The 15,809-nt window shown below is 32.1% G+C and overlaps 1 protein-coding gene across 1 annotated transcript in view; it reads left to right on the top strand.

The window, feature by feature from the left end:
* The first annotated feature begins 3,710 nt into the window (after positions 1–3,710).
* The window catches only part of LOC117173604, a 99,812-nt gene continuing 87,713 nt past the window's right edge, over positions 3,711–15,809 (top strand). The window contains exon 1 of the mRNA XM_033362244.1: positions 3,711–4,062. Within this exon, the coding sequence (XP_033218135.1) occupies positions 3,711–4,062 (352 nt within the window). The remainder of the gene's footprint in view (positions 4,063–15,809) is intronic.

Below are 15,809 nucleotides of genomic sequence, written 5' to 3'. Positions count from 1 at the left end.
CAGAAACAATGAAAATTTTTAAAGTTTGAGTCTCGATAATTTTTTTAATTTTTCCGTTATTTAATATAAGTATAATTAAGCATAATAACATTAAATTATTTTTTTGCACTCACAGCCATATTACCCGTTTTACCAGTCGAGGGCTTTACAAGGTCCCCTCGAGAAAATAATGAATTGATAGAAATGTCCATTGGCATGGACACAGTACTGCTTGTTTACCCATCAGGGTTTGAATTTACTGTATAAATAAAGACTCCTATGATTATAATTTATTAAAAATTTCATTTTTCTCTTGATATTGACAAATTTAGGTAAATACCTTTATAACACCCGACCAGTTTCCTGTTTGAAGTAGGGAATATTAAGGCATTTTCTACACAGTCGAGATCCGAATTATTCTCCTAACCTCAGTGAAAGTTTCACCGAAATATATTTAATTTTTCACCCTTTGCAAGTCTTACCCTGTGTAGAAAATGCCCTGATATTCCCTACTTTAAACAGGGAACTGGTCGGGTGTTATAAAGGGTAACTTGACTAGAAAATGTTATCCAGGCTCTTGTCAGGGGTTGGTAGGGTTACCTCTGTTTGTTTTCTAGACAATTACAGTGAATTTTAGAGTGGTCCTAACTTAGAATTTAGACAGGCACTACTCAAATACGAAAGGTATTTCCCTAAATCTGTCAATATCTATAAAAATGGAATTTTTAATGAATTATAATCATAGGAGCCTTTATTTATACAGTAAATTCAAACCCTGATGGGTAAACAAGCATTGAAAAAAATTAATTTAATGTTATTATGGTTAATTATACTTAAATTAAAACAAAGAAAATTGTTTAAAAATTACCGAGACGCAAACTTTTAGAATTTTAATCTTTTTAAATAAAATTTAAAACATTTGGTGACTTAAAAATTTGAAAAGAATTTTTCTTAAATATTGATTTAATTTCAAATCATCTAAGTACGTTTAAAAATAATATTTAACAAATCGCGTTTCAAGAACCACTTTTCCTAAGCTCGAAAGTGTCGGAAGAATTCCGTCAAGCATTTATGATATCGCACCCAGCGTGGTATCGTAAGTGTTTAACTTATAAGCGTGCGGTGCTTGCGTTCGATTCTCGGTGCTTGCATAAATTTTAATAAACTGCCTATATCTTAAGTTATAAGCAATAAGTCTTTTTTAGTCAAATTCAACAATTAAATTTAGTTTTAGAATAACGTGCGAAGTATAGTTAAGAATTTAATGTCAACAAAAATACGAGAAAACGGAAGAGTGTTTATCAGAGGCTACAGAAAAGTGTAAAATGTTTAGATTTAACTTTTGCAAAGAAAATGTATTTCAGATTTGGATTAATATTTTCCTTCTGTGAATAAAAAATTTCTGGTAATAGATTATGGCAATGTGCTAGTTAAACTTTTTTACTATTGCAACCATAGCATCACACTTCAGAATTTTTCACTGACAGGACCTCTTAAGAAACATGTTACAATTTCTACCCGGGAAGAACTTTAATTGTAATTATTACGAAATCTCGTAAACCATAACACGTCACCACATAACCTATAATCAAATTAGGAATTAATAGAGAAATAGAGGAAGGATCTAGAAAGGTCCTCTTCATATTTCCCGTTCAGCGCCCCAATAAAGTTAGGGCAAAATAACTAGCATCCTACCAAAACCGAGTCGCCATTTCTGCACGGGGCCTGCAAAAAATTCTAACTTCCCGTTGCTGCTAAGGATGCCGTAGCAGATTACAGCTTTTATTCTATCTTAAGATAAACTTTCGCCAAATAGCATGTTAGCTTTATCAGCGGGAAATTTTAGATGCAACAAAATTTAACTTCAGTTTTTTCTGTGTGAACACTCAGCAATTTTCAAAAATAAAAAAATGCTTTCTTAGATATAGAGTTAAACAAATATTTGATTGATTGAAACAAATCTTATGTTATGCAAAAACAACACGGAGAAAAAGATATCGCACAATGATATCGCAAAACCTCTGTATTAAAATAAAGCGCAATATGATAACGTACAAGCAGGTTCCGGAGCATTTTATAAAAAGCTATAGGATATTATAATGCACTAATATCGCTTAGACACTACTGGAACCTTCGTATATATAATATAATAAATTAATAATATAATAATGTACGATATATCGATTTTACGCTATCATAAAATGATAATTGCGATATATAGCGCAGGAATTACGGTATATATAGCAATTCTTGCGATATCGTTTTCTCCGTGAACATTGCTTAAGTCAAACAAATTTTATTTGAATCAAACAAATTCTATCTTAGAAATACGGTTGACCAAACATTTTTGTGAGTGAAGACTATATATCGTTATATATGTATCGTTCACTAATAGTAAACAAATTCGAATTTTTCTCTTCGCCCTTAAAAACGCGTGTCAAACCAAAATCAGATCCGCTAGTTTTTGCAAAAGTTATCGTGTTCACAGACGACGAAAATCACGACTGCAATCACAAAAAAAAAATTGCACTCAGAGTATGTCTCAAAACATGAAGCATAGCCCCACATCCCGACGAGGGCCCCTTGGCTACAAAATTTTGCGGGCCTCTCCCTCTCCATACTTTTTTATTACTCTAATAAGCGTCAATTGTGCATGCTTATTCAAGGAAAATTACAAAATTGTTAAAGAAATTTTTCTCAATTTTAAACTAATTATTATTAAGTTCAGAATTCATATCGTAAAAAAAGTAACTGGTAATTCGCGGTCCCGGGTCCCCTAACTTCAGCCAAGCCAGCCACCTCTTTGTGGGGGCCATGACATGAAGATTTGTTGAAAATCGAGTGGGTCAAATATCTTATATAAAACTAATGCCTCCTCATTGATGATGGAAATATAATAGTGAAAATCAGTTTTCTTCGAGAAACTTTTCCGTTTTTGCACAAGACACATTCGAAACATTAGGGATCATCGGCTAGCATTCGTTTAACATGATGGTCGTGGGGGTGTCCGCAATTGTCGGGTGATCTCGGAAAGGGTTGAGGGATTCGGGATGGGAGGAGTCTTTATGGCTGGCAGTCGTCGGGAGTTGTCGAGGCTGGGCCAATAGGATGAACCCTGTTCCAGATCCGGAGCCATCTCTCTTCTGTATGCCACGCCTCTGCGCACCCTCCATCAGTTATTGAATTAAGCTTATCATTTGATTTTGAGGAGACCTACCAGTCGGTCGTCTCGGGCGCTCTTAAGCGGGACGAAAAACTTTCCTATCACAGATAATCGCAATAATTTGATATCGCTGATCTGATTACTTCATAAACTCCTAGCTCCCGTTGGAGAGGTGGAGTGTCTACCGAGGAACCCTTATCTCGAACCTCCGTTGCTACCACGGCGCTACGGTTCCGCTTCTTTTGGTGCGACCGCTACTTGATTTTCACTACAATCACTAGCCCGCGCAGCGCGCGCGCGCGCCCTCACCATCTGCGTGTTAAAATCGGGGAAAAGTTTAAGAAGAGGTTGTTAAATCGGATAAGAGATTCTTTAATCGGATTAGATTTCTTTTAAGTCGGTTTCGTTTGCTTAAAAATCTGTACGTTTAGTTTAGACTTCGAAGTCACAGAATCTAGGAGCAAAGTTGCGACTGAATTCTGGTTCCTTTATGCAGTGGATTTTGCGAGTTTAGTTGCCCAAACGATCACCTGGCGGCGGAGAGACGTAACGTTTCCCGCAAGTGAAAATGGACTACTCGTATTTAAATCAGGCGGCGGCTGCGGCTGCGGCTGGATTTGAGGCGTCCAGTTGCGCCTTAGCGGCAAGTGAGATGCAATGTGGGTACGGCGATTTAAGTTCCTGTTCGCAAATGAGCCAAGCGGCTTATCGATACACAGCGACACGGGCTGGGTACCCGAGTAATTCTGGAGGCGCAGGGACCGGAGGTGGGGCGCCTTTAGGGCCCCATCATGGGCCTCATTCTCATGCCCATGCGCATCACGGTGCCCATGCCACCACCTGCTCTGTGATGGCAGCTAGGTCCCAGGAAGTACATCGGCATGCAACAGCTATTTTTCCGTCAACCATCAATCTTCAAGGTGAGTTGTTACTTTTTGTGAAGTGAGCCGAAGTAGAATCACTCGATTTTAATATTTTTTCTCTTTTAAATATTTTTTAAAATCTCAATTGTAGGGTGTAGAATAATACTAGCCTAACTCACAAAATCACTATTGCTTTGAAGAGACCAACAATACTTTAAAAAATCGGATTTTAAATTTAGAAGAAAAAAACCATTCCTGAGATATCGGGAAAATGGATTGAGTCATGAAAAGATTGATTTGAAAAAGTGATGATACTGAGTTTACACTTGGTCATAGTTGGGTTTAAAACGATACTACCTACCTTAAATGTTTTAAATTTGGCATTTTTGTAATTTATAACAACATAAATGAATGCATCCATAGAAATCGAAGGTCCAAAATTTTAGGGTCCCTAAACTCTTTTTTTTTTAATGAAGTACTCGGACCATAATATTGCTATTTATGCGTTCATGTATATGTATGTCTATAGATGCAAAAGTAAACATTAACAATGTAAAATTGAAATTTTTTTTGAGAATGCAATATTTCATTCAGCATTATGCTTGACAAATTTAACTCTTCTAAAATATGGATATAAGAAAATGACGATTAGTGCCAAGTTCAAGTTGATTTTCGTGTTAGAATATAATAAAATCGTTCAAACAAAAATAAAATAATAATTTCGAATCACTTTCAAATCTCTGAGATATTCTATAACAGTGTTAATTTAGGGGCGTATATATTTAAATTTGGCAAGGATTTAGGAGTTAAAATTTTTTTTTAAAATGACCATTGAAGAAAAGTTCAACCTTAAACTCTATGTATATCCATACAGAACGAAAAGACTTCATACCTGATTCTCTATTTTCGTACTTTCAAGTTAAAAAGGTTCATTATTAATTTAGTAGTTCGTCAATATTCTAGGATTTTTTCTCTTCAATTTATGTTAATCTCTTCATGAACGAAGCATGCAATTTTTATTAAATTCAAGTAAATGTTAACAAAAACAAGATAAACCCCTCTGGTATTTTCCGAAAATTATAAAAGAATTATTCTACATCATTTAATTGAAAAAAATATTTATTTAATATGTATACCTTGCAGTTCCGGTATAGAAGCCGTTTCGAGTGTACCCTTATCTCCTTCGTACTATCTCGGGACTAGCCAAACTATGAAAAATCAGGCCGGTATGAATCATTTCTGTCGGAGTTTCGTCTTAACAAATATTTTGTTGTATTTTTGCCATTTTTGTTTTGTAATGTCTTAATGAACGTAAAAATGTTTGTGAGGGCTTTTTAAGAGACAAAGGACTCTGCATAACCTCACAGTTGAAATTAGAATTATGGCAGTTTTTCAAGATTTCAAATTTGGTATTAAGAGAATTATTGTTTACACTTATGATTTTGCATTTAAGAAGCATGTATTTTCAACCCAACCAAATAGACAAGTAGATAATTTTCGCCGGTAATATACCATATATATATATATATATACATATACATATACATACATATATAATATATAATTGAAGTATATAATTACTTTTGATCATTTATTCAATTTAATTTACTTGGTACATAATTTAATGTAAGTATTTAATGCACGCGATTTGTAGCCAAGTTCATACCTTATCTAGTCCGCTCTCTCCCTTTCTATTCATGAATAAATTTTATAAAAAATTATACACATCCGCTTCATTTATGATGTTATAAATAATGTTTTTCCACGGAACCATTAAAAATTTATTTAGAAATGATAGTTATTGTTTGTTATTATTAATAACAATTACGTTTATTAACGAATTTCTTTCATCTTATGCATTTATAAACAAATATTCCGTTTTTCTTTGAAGAATTAACAACACATTATGTAACAATGATTCCTTGCTATCAATCGATAAAAATTAATGATTGCTTAAACAAACCTGATTGAGAAATGAATTATTTGGCAATTTATCAACATTTGAACTTTAGCTTTTTAAACTAATCAACTGTTAATAACTAACTTTCAAACTGTTTTTATAGACACTTAAATAATTATCAACTATTTTTGTATCTATTAACAATGTTATGAACACTTGTTTCTCGTATCATGCATTCGTAAACTAAAATTCCGTTTTTCGTTCGGAATTAACTAGCAAGTTTAAAAGAGGCAAGACAAGTTTGTTTATAAAATTGTTAATAATTATTCAAAGATAGGCGCTAGTTATCCGAGTTTCTGAAAAAAGATTGCTAATTCGTCCTTTACAATTAATTACGTTAAAGAATCAGAGTTAAAATAGCAAGGAGTCATTAATAGAAATAATGGGCTGTTAATTCCCAAGAAGAAAATGTTTTTTTTTTATTAATGCATAAGACGATAAGAATTGGTTGAAAAAGTTTGTTAAGAATAAATAGCAGAGAAAAGAAATTACCATTGAATAAAGAAAATGTTGCTCTCAATACGGACGATATAACGTTTTCTTGATCCATGAAAATTGGTCTAGTCTCAAGAAAATATTCTTGGAAGAAGAAATCTATATTTTTAGTTTCAAATATTAAAAATTAAATTTTGTTTGGGAGGTAGATGTTATAAGAATACTTAGTGCACTTTTGGAATCTTGCTTGGACAAGAATAAGAGATTTGATGTCTTAAGAAGGATTATTTGCGATTGAAAGATAAAAATTTATGTTTTGAGACAAGATTATTTGATTCGGAAAGAGCCTGAGAGATTTATAACTCGAAGATAAGCCAAAAGGCTTCAGAGACCTCCGAGGGCATCCCTAATCCGTTTTAAAGTTTACAGAATGTTTATATGATTTATCTTCATGCTATTATAAAATTACAAGTTTTATCAGTTGTAAAATTGTATTCCTTAGTAGATGTCAACTGTTTGGTCCCAGGGCGCATTCGAATTGCACCAGTGCACAGTGGTCAAAAATCGGAAATAGGTGGCCAAAATTAGAAAATGTTCATAAAATGGGCCAAATTCGGTTACTCACGGGTTTTTGGGGTCGCTGATTATGAATCCGATGTCAAAAATTTGTAAAACAAAATGGCGGGTCCAATATGGCGGACGAGTATGCTAAATACATTTTGGATTTTCTTAAAAATTTCTATAAAGGGGGTTTCAAGGTCGTTAATTACGAATCTGATATCAAAAATTTCAAAAACAAAATGGCGGGTCCAATATGGCGGACGAGTATGTTCAATAAACTGCCGATTCTTTTCAAAATTGGTATAACGGCATTTTCAAGATCGCTAATTACGAATCTGAATTAAAAAATTAAGAAAAAACAAAATGCGGATTTAATATGACGATCGACTTTGCTAAATAAACTTTCGATTTTTTCAAAATTGCTCTAACAGGGTTTTTGAGCTCGTGATAACGAATCCGATGGAAAAAATAAAAAACCATGAATCCAATATGGTGGACCTTTATAATTATCGTAAATGCCATAATTTTTTCGGCAGTTACTCTGAAGCTTTAGATAAAACACATCTATACTATAAGACAGTCAACTCAACAAATATTTTTAAAAACCGTGTACATATTATGAACTTTTATTACTATACACGGTTCTTTAAAATATTTGTTGATTTGGTTGTCTTATTGTATAGAATTTTTTAATTTAAATCTTTAGAATAACTGGCTAAATGTTAAAAAATTAGACAAACAATTGATATAGTAGCAAACATCCCATACAAATATAAGAAAGAAGCTCAAGGTTGATCAAATTTCACACACGTTTACCATTAACGTAGAGTATGACTTGCATACTCTCCTTCCGATTAGCATCCTGATATTTTTTTAAGATTTAAGTGGGCAGTACTTATTCTCAGGTGCAGCTTCTAAAAAATGTACCGAAAATATCTTTAATTGAAAAATTTTTTTATCACAAAAATAAGAAAGAAATCAACATAGCAAAGCGACGGGTCACAGTTTCGTAGTATAGTAAGTTTTAGTTGAGGTCAAGTTAAGTTGGTATGAATGTAAGGTAAACATTTTTTTTTTATAAATGTATGGGGGAAAATACGTCAAGTAAACCCTTCTAAAATTATTGTTGTTTTTTTAATCGGATTGGAACTTGGCTACATTATAGCCGTGTTGGAACTATATTAATCACTTCACCGGTTGTCAATATACAGGGGCTTGAAGTTTGCACGTTTTCAGGTCATGGACTTATATGAAGCTTTTTTAAACGTTTATTTGATAATCTAACAAATATAACGGAACTTATTAAAATTCTATTTATTAATATTTAACCAACTTTTCATTTTTCTCAACCAGCTCTAATTCTCTAACAACGAAAAGGTCAGCGAAGCAAGCAACCGAGCACGAACGACTAGAGTCCAGTGTCTCACTTGGGTTCCAGTATTGTGAAAAAATTTGAGGGTGGGGCCCCTGCCGCTCCCCAGAAAGTGCATAAAAAGTTTGGGAATCGCTGTCCTACAGCAGCGATTCCCAAACTAGTGCCGACGGTCGGCGGCCCGACCGCAATTGGGGGAAGCCACCCCGGGCCGGGCAGCCCCCTAGGGGGGAAGCCTGCCCGGGCCCAGCTCCTCGGCAGCCCCCCCGCTATGAGGACCCTTACATTGCCATGAGATTTAAGGCTGTTTCAATAACTAAAATCTTAAAGACATGGATCAATTCAATTCTAATTATCTGAATCATTTGCCTGATGTGATTTTAAGAAAATGAACAAAAAAAGTTGATGAAAATCGGTTAACATTTCGAGTAATTAAGCATATCTTTAAGTATATGCATAATTACAAGAACTGTCAACTGGCATTGACGATATTAACCGATTTTCATCAACTTTCTTTTCATTTGTTTAAATCAGATTAGGAAATTGATTCAACTAATTAAAATTTAATTTATTAACATTTTAACACATTTTAATTTTTCTCAACCGGTTCTAATTCTCTTGCCTGAAGCATGCAACCTCCCGCATGACCGACAGTCAAGTGTCCCCCTTGGGTTCTAGTAGAGGAAAAAAAATGGTAGGGTGGCGGCCCTGCCCCTCCCTGAAAACTGCAAAAAAAAGTTTGGGAATCGCTGTCCTACAGGGTACTGTTACGCAACTGGCAGCCAGTACTTTTATCTGTTCATCACCATAAGAATGTATACGATCCGAATATCATTTATAATTTCAAAAATTGAAATTTCATTTAAACATTTTGGTCAATTTTAACACCCACTTCTGCTATACTCTATGTGAAAAAAACGGTATTTAAAAAATAAATATTAATTAATTGCGAGTATTTTTACTTTAAGTAATAATGGTCCTGTTTATAGTGAATACATATATTACATTTTTAATCATTATATGACAAATAAAACTTCTAATGCTACCGGGTATCGAACCTACATATTTATATCTAAATCGCCTAACAATCGGAAGTCTTAACCACTGCGCTAAACCGACAAGTTCAAACTCGATGAAAAAGCCATCTGCATAAGCTACAGCTTATAAAAGTTAAAACACCAAATTTTGAACTCTCTGTTTCTAATTTAATATTTATTATTACACGACATTATTTTAATGTAAAATTTACGTAATGTTAAAATGAATATAAATAAAATCATTTTTAAGTAAATAAATTGAATCAACTGAAATGTTTCTTCGTATAATATTTCGTTTTTCCATTGTAGACTAATTTACAACTTTTTACAATGAAGGAATATTGATTTTTTATAAACATTGAAACCTAAACATAAAATGTAATTTTTTCTTAACATTTAGGATTTTTCATAAAGATGGACCTTAGATTTTTTTTCTTAAAAAAAACACTGGCCAGCTGTACTTGACATAAGTTCTTTAACTTTAACGAAGAAAATATTAATTAGTGCCCTAAATCAAGTTTTCGAGAATAACGAGTTTAAATACTCATGAAAGTATTATTTTTGCATACTGAAACCTTCCAAAACCTAAATATTATATTTTAGGCCCCATTAAATACAGATAATTTGCCATACCTATACGTAGCATGGAATTCTTCACTATAGAACCTGACAGGACACCCATTAGTTTTTTCCATACTAGATATTTTGAGAGGCCCCGTCAGAACCCAACTTCAAATGGGGAAAGATGGGAAAATTTCTGCAAGGGAGGTGCACCTCAAATGAAAATGGAACAATGGAAAAGAAGTCTTGAAATACACCTCCCATGAAAAAAAGCGTGTGATTTAAACCGACCGAAAAGGATGCACTGGGGAATCGTCTAATAAAAATAGTTCTTCTTTAAAATAATAAGAGTTACAGTTTCAGTTAAAGGGTAGTAACAAAGAATGTCAGATTTTTGTGCATTTTAAAACTTTCTTCGAAGAAAAAAATTATCCTTTTTTTTAACAATAAATCTTCAACAACAAAATAAATTTTCAACCCAATACACGGACAAAATTTGTATTTAAATAATTACAGAATTAGTTCCGATGTGGTGGATATGAGAAAAAATCCGTTATAATCTCTCTAAATTTGAATTAGTAAAATATAACTGATTGTCAGTTAAATTCTGCTAATTTCTGTAGCTAGAATTGAGTCACTGACAATTAGTAGAATTGTATTGATTGGATTAGTAAAACGAAAATTACTAATTGAGTCAGTTATATGTACCTGCACTAATAAAACTGATTGATCAGTTATAATTGTATTGAAGAAATCAGTTAATTTGAAAAGGTTACGTTCTAAATATATTTGGGTACTATTTTGAAATGTGAAATTGTTTAAAATTTGAAATTACTTAGCAAGTGCAAATAATGAAATAAATAATCAAATAATAATAAAATAATTGCTTATTCATTTATTAAAATAAATATTTGAAAACTCAAGTCATTCTGAATCAAACAATGTTACTTATGTCTAAAATATTATTTAAATAATGCACATATTTCTGGTTAATACATAGTATAGTGAAATTAATGACTAAACGAACTTATTAATCTAGAACATTTTCAATTTCTGTCCAATTGAAAAATTGCATCAAGATAATTGGTAAACCTGGTTCAAATACACTAAAAATAACGCTTTAAACATACGGATTTTTTAAAAACAAAAATGCCATGTTTTTGAAAATTGTCTAACTTTTTGAATTTTAGTCTAATTAAAAAATTTCAAGAAAATATATTTTATTTCTAGTAGAATTTTGAATTGATATTTCTTAATCTATCAAAAAATTTTAAATGTCGTTGGGATAATTTGCAAGTCTTTTGTCGTGCACCAAGAACTTTGAAAGAAATATCTAAAACGCGTAAAAAAATGTTGTTTCAAATTTAAAAAAATTAAATTTTTTACATTTTGGTCTAATTGAAAAATTTAACTCAGTTTCTAAATATATTTGACATACAGAGAAAACTTTTAATAAAATGTACTAATCTGTCAAACAAATATTTTTGAAAATTATATAAAAGTATATATGTTGCAAGTCTTCCACCCACGTATACGAAACGTTGACAAGCATTTCTGAAATTAAAAAAAATATATTTTTAAAATCTTAAAATGCTTAACATTTTTTTATTTTGGTTAGGGATATATCTGGTCAATGAACATAACCTTCATTTGAAGACCTTTAAAAAGTGTATCGATGGCTCACGCGATTGAACAAATCCTACAACATTCAGGTGAGCATTCAGCTAGATGCCACCAAAATGTTATGACTTTCGGACTCTGTGAGTACCGAAACGTAAAGATCAACTTAAAGATCGTTAAAAACCAAAGAGTGAAATTTTGAACGATTATTAGGGCCAATTTCACCAACTCTGATTAAATCTATGATTAAATAATCATTATTATTTTTTAATCAATGATTAAATCAGCATTAACCAGCGATGCGTTCTACCAAGCATTTTCAACCTCTGGTTAGCTAATCATATACTTTGTTCGTAATAAGGTCTAGTTTCTAGGTCTTTCTGTTGTAACGGCGACTCTGATTAATTAGAGCGAAATTCTTCATGAACACTCGGCGCCATATTAGCATATGATAAGATTCCCAAAGTTTGAGGTTACGAGTGTTTTCAGTGGCAAGTGTAATAGAAAAGAAGTGGCAATTGTGTCTGAATATTCGTGGCCTTCTCTGAACGTGGTTAAGCTTTTTATCATCATCAGATGAGCATAAAATATCATTGTAAAACAGAGCCATATTTTCTTCCTGTATACTGCACTCACTGCACTTGCACTTCAATTTCGGGGTTATGTTACTTTAATCACCGATTAACCTCCATAACCAGCCATTATTAGGCGGTTATGTTAACCCGTGATTATCTTCCCCTAGTCATGATAAAGAGAATGGTGGAACGCAAAATAGTGATTGAATAAGGTTAATCAACCATTAACGATTTAATCAGAGTTGGTGAAATCGGCCCTTACACTATCATTAATGAGAATGTAAAATAAACGTAAACAATCAGAAAAAAAAACAGGATAATCCGTAATCGCAATGACCCCAAAGGCCCTTTAAGGGATGGTAAACTTTTAAAATACTAAATGGTTTTGTTCATAAATATTCAATTAAAAATTACTACCTTTCAATTTTTCGATGACTTCATCATCGACGATGCCTAATGATAGTAATTCCTCGCACAATTCTTTGCAGCTGAATTTCTCAAAGTATGTCATTTTTCTACTCTCTAGTTTCCGTCGTCTGCTGCCAATTATGTATTTTCACCTCAAATCAAGAGGCTAACTTCACTTTAGATAGCTGAGGGTAAAACAAGGGATCAAATGCATGGGATTTAGTTCAATCTTGCCTTATTTTACTAATATCTTCATAAAAGATAATTTTTTATATATGAGTGTACTTGAAAAATAGTTTCTATTTTTTAATTTCTATTTAATTAAATAATACAATTATTATAATTATTATAAATTACAACGATATGACAGAAATAAAGTTATGTTCCATGCATTTGATCTATTGCTTTCCCCTCAGCTTTTAACGAAGTGAAGTTAGTTGATGGTTGAAGTGAAAATACCTAATTTGGGCGCCTGGTATTACTGCGCTTGCGTGGAATTCAAAATGGACATTAAAAACAATTCAAGTAATTAAAATAAATAATTATCATAATATGGACAAGAATGTATATAAATTGTGTTTATGAAAATTTTGTTTAAAAAATATAAGTTAGTTTGCGGAATTCTATGGAAATAAACGGTTAATTAGAAAATACGCGTGTTATACATTTTTCTCTTAACTGAAACTCAGCAAGTTTTTAAAAGAAAATATATTGTTTGTTATATGCATAATATTAATAGCTTCAAATATTTTATAATTTTCAAAGTAAACTTATCTTTCATGAAATTTTATTCACACACAGATATAGACCTCTTTATCACCTTCAAAAAATTTTTGACGTTCAGTAACAATATGTTATCAATGAGATACAAATGCAATAAGTTTTCTTCACTCTCAGACGGAGACACGAATATATGTGAAAAATTAAAATGTAATGGAGAGAATAAAATATTTTCGAATGAAACGTGTATAAGAATACACGGGAAAAATTAATTTGTAAATTACTCTTAGTACTTGACAACATTTGCACCCGTCTATTGTTGTACACTAAGTTTATACAGTAAGGACGTTTACTATGTAGTCATAGCGAATATAATTATATAAACTCTATTATGCTAATTCGGTTTCCAAATCTCCCGCGCTAAAGATCTTGCGCTGATTGGTCAAAGGCTTCGAGACTCAGAAGACGTGCGCAAAATATACTTATAACCAAATTCTGACAAATGTTATGTTCCCCAGGATTCACCGCGCATTTCAAAATAAATAATTAGTTACGAATTAAAAACAATGTAACACAATATTAGAATATGTTCACAAAAATTCTCGGGACGTGGTTTCTTTGGGAAATTTTTCTTAAATCTTCGTTTGCGAAATCTTTTTATTCGTTGAAATCATTGAATTATTTGAAATCTATAATTAGTAAAAAAATCTTCTGAAATGTTTTGAAACCTTTTCAAATCTTCCAAATGTTTTAAAATATTTAAAATCTGGTGAACTGTAACCTTTTCAAAATCTTTGAAACCCTTTACATCTTTTAAAAGCTTAAAAATCTTTGTGAAATTGTTATGAAATATTTAAATTCTGATAAACACGCCTTTATAAAATGTTCAAGATCTTTTTAAATATTTTGAAATCTTTGGAACATTTTCAAATCTATATTAATGTTTTGTAATGTGGTAATATTATTCTAGACGTCGGCAGTGCGCATGTGCCGAAATTTTACGTCATTTCCGTATTTTTCGAACAGTTTTGTGTCGAAATGTATGGAAAATATTGTTAATAAAAACAACAACAAAAAATTAATGTGTAAATAACAGAGATTTTTAAGGTAGAACATTTTTAAGTCTATTAAAAAAAAACATTGTAAAACGTGCAAAGAGTGCGGCGACCAAGGCCATTATTTGCATCGGTTGGCATCTGTCATCTTCTAAAAAATGCTTAAAAATTCGGCGAAACTCACGGAAGATGATGTTCCAGGATCAAAATTAGTGCACGAATCAGTAGAAGAGCACAGTATTGAGCAGCTGAAACGATGTCCTAAATGTAGAAAACCACCATTAAAAGGAAAAAAACATGATTTAGTGGAAAGGTTAGTTGAGGTTTTGTATGGCAGGTATAAATATTTTCTTTTATACAAGATTTGCAGTTCAGAACTTTGTTTGAGAAAATATTTAATATTCATACAAATATAAAATAACACAATATTATATTTTCTACTTCTCTTTTTCGAGTTTAGACAATAAAAAGCCATTTGTTAGTGATTACCTGGTATAAGGAATGTCCTAACAAATTTTCCTTCTTTCATATAAACTGCTTATAAATACATAAATATAATAGTTTTGCGTTCTCAAGTGAAAGTATTAAAAAGATTTTATTTTTATCAAAAAATTTAGGAGGTTCGAAACCCCGATAATAATACTTCATTTAATATGTAAGCAAATGTTAGCAAAGAAAGAAAATAATTAATACCTGCCAAACACAACCTCAAATAACCTTTCTACTGAATCACTTTTTTTTCCTTTTGAAGATCGTTTCCTATATTTTATCCATCGTTTTAGCTTTTTACACTGCGCTCTTCCACGGATTTGTGCACTAATTTTGCTCCTGGAACATCATTTTCCGTGATTTTTTCCGGATTTTTAAACATTTTTTTGAAGGCGACATATGTCAACAAATGTAAATAATGGGCTTGCTTGCCACACTTTTCGCACTTTTTTCGCATTTTTCCAGGAAGCTCGTTTAAATGGTCTGAGGGCTTTAAAATATCCTTTCCGAAATTGAAATAAGAATACGATCATAAATAACAAGCAAAGAGGCTATCGCAATAGAGTAGCCGACACTCAAGGGTCCTTTGTTAAGCTTTCGGATTAAAATTTAGAAGTAGATTTTTTTTAATTTCATAGTTAACAGCTTAAAACATAATAATAATTCGGAATCTACGGGTTTCGATGACTTCATATATCTAACCTTTTTTTTAATGCTTAAAATTGGAATTAACAGAACGTTTCTCGTAAATGGAATGAGATACGCCAAAAAAGACAACATTTTTGAAGGTCGCTGAACACCCAGCTTATAAGAATAATTCGCCGCTTCTTCCCTCTCATCGTTTGAATCTCAGATTCATCGTTGCAATGTTTATAATCATACAGATTACAATTTTCGTTGCAGTTATTTAAAAGCGATTTTGAGACTTTTCAAACGTCAAATATCACTCACGTACCTGCTATATCAAAGATATTATAAACGTAGATGCGGTGCGGGACGTCAGAGTGGGGA

This window comes from Belonocnema kinseyi, chromosome 5, assembly GCF_010883055.1.
Source record: "Belonocnema kinseyi isolate 2016_QV_RU_SX_M_011 chromosome 5, B_treatae_v1, whole genome shotgun sequence".
Taxonomy (NCBI): Eukaryota; Metazoa; Arthropoda; class Insecta; order Hymenoptera; family Cynipidae; genus Belonocnema; species Belonocnema kinseyi.
This window is presented reverse-complemented; position numbering and strand designations above follow the sequence as displayed.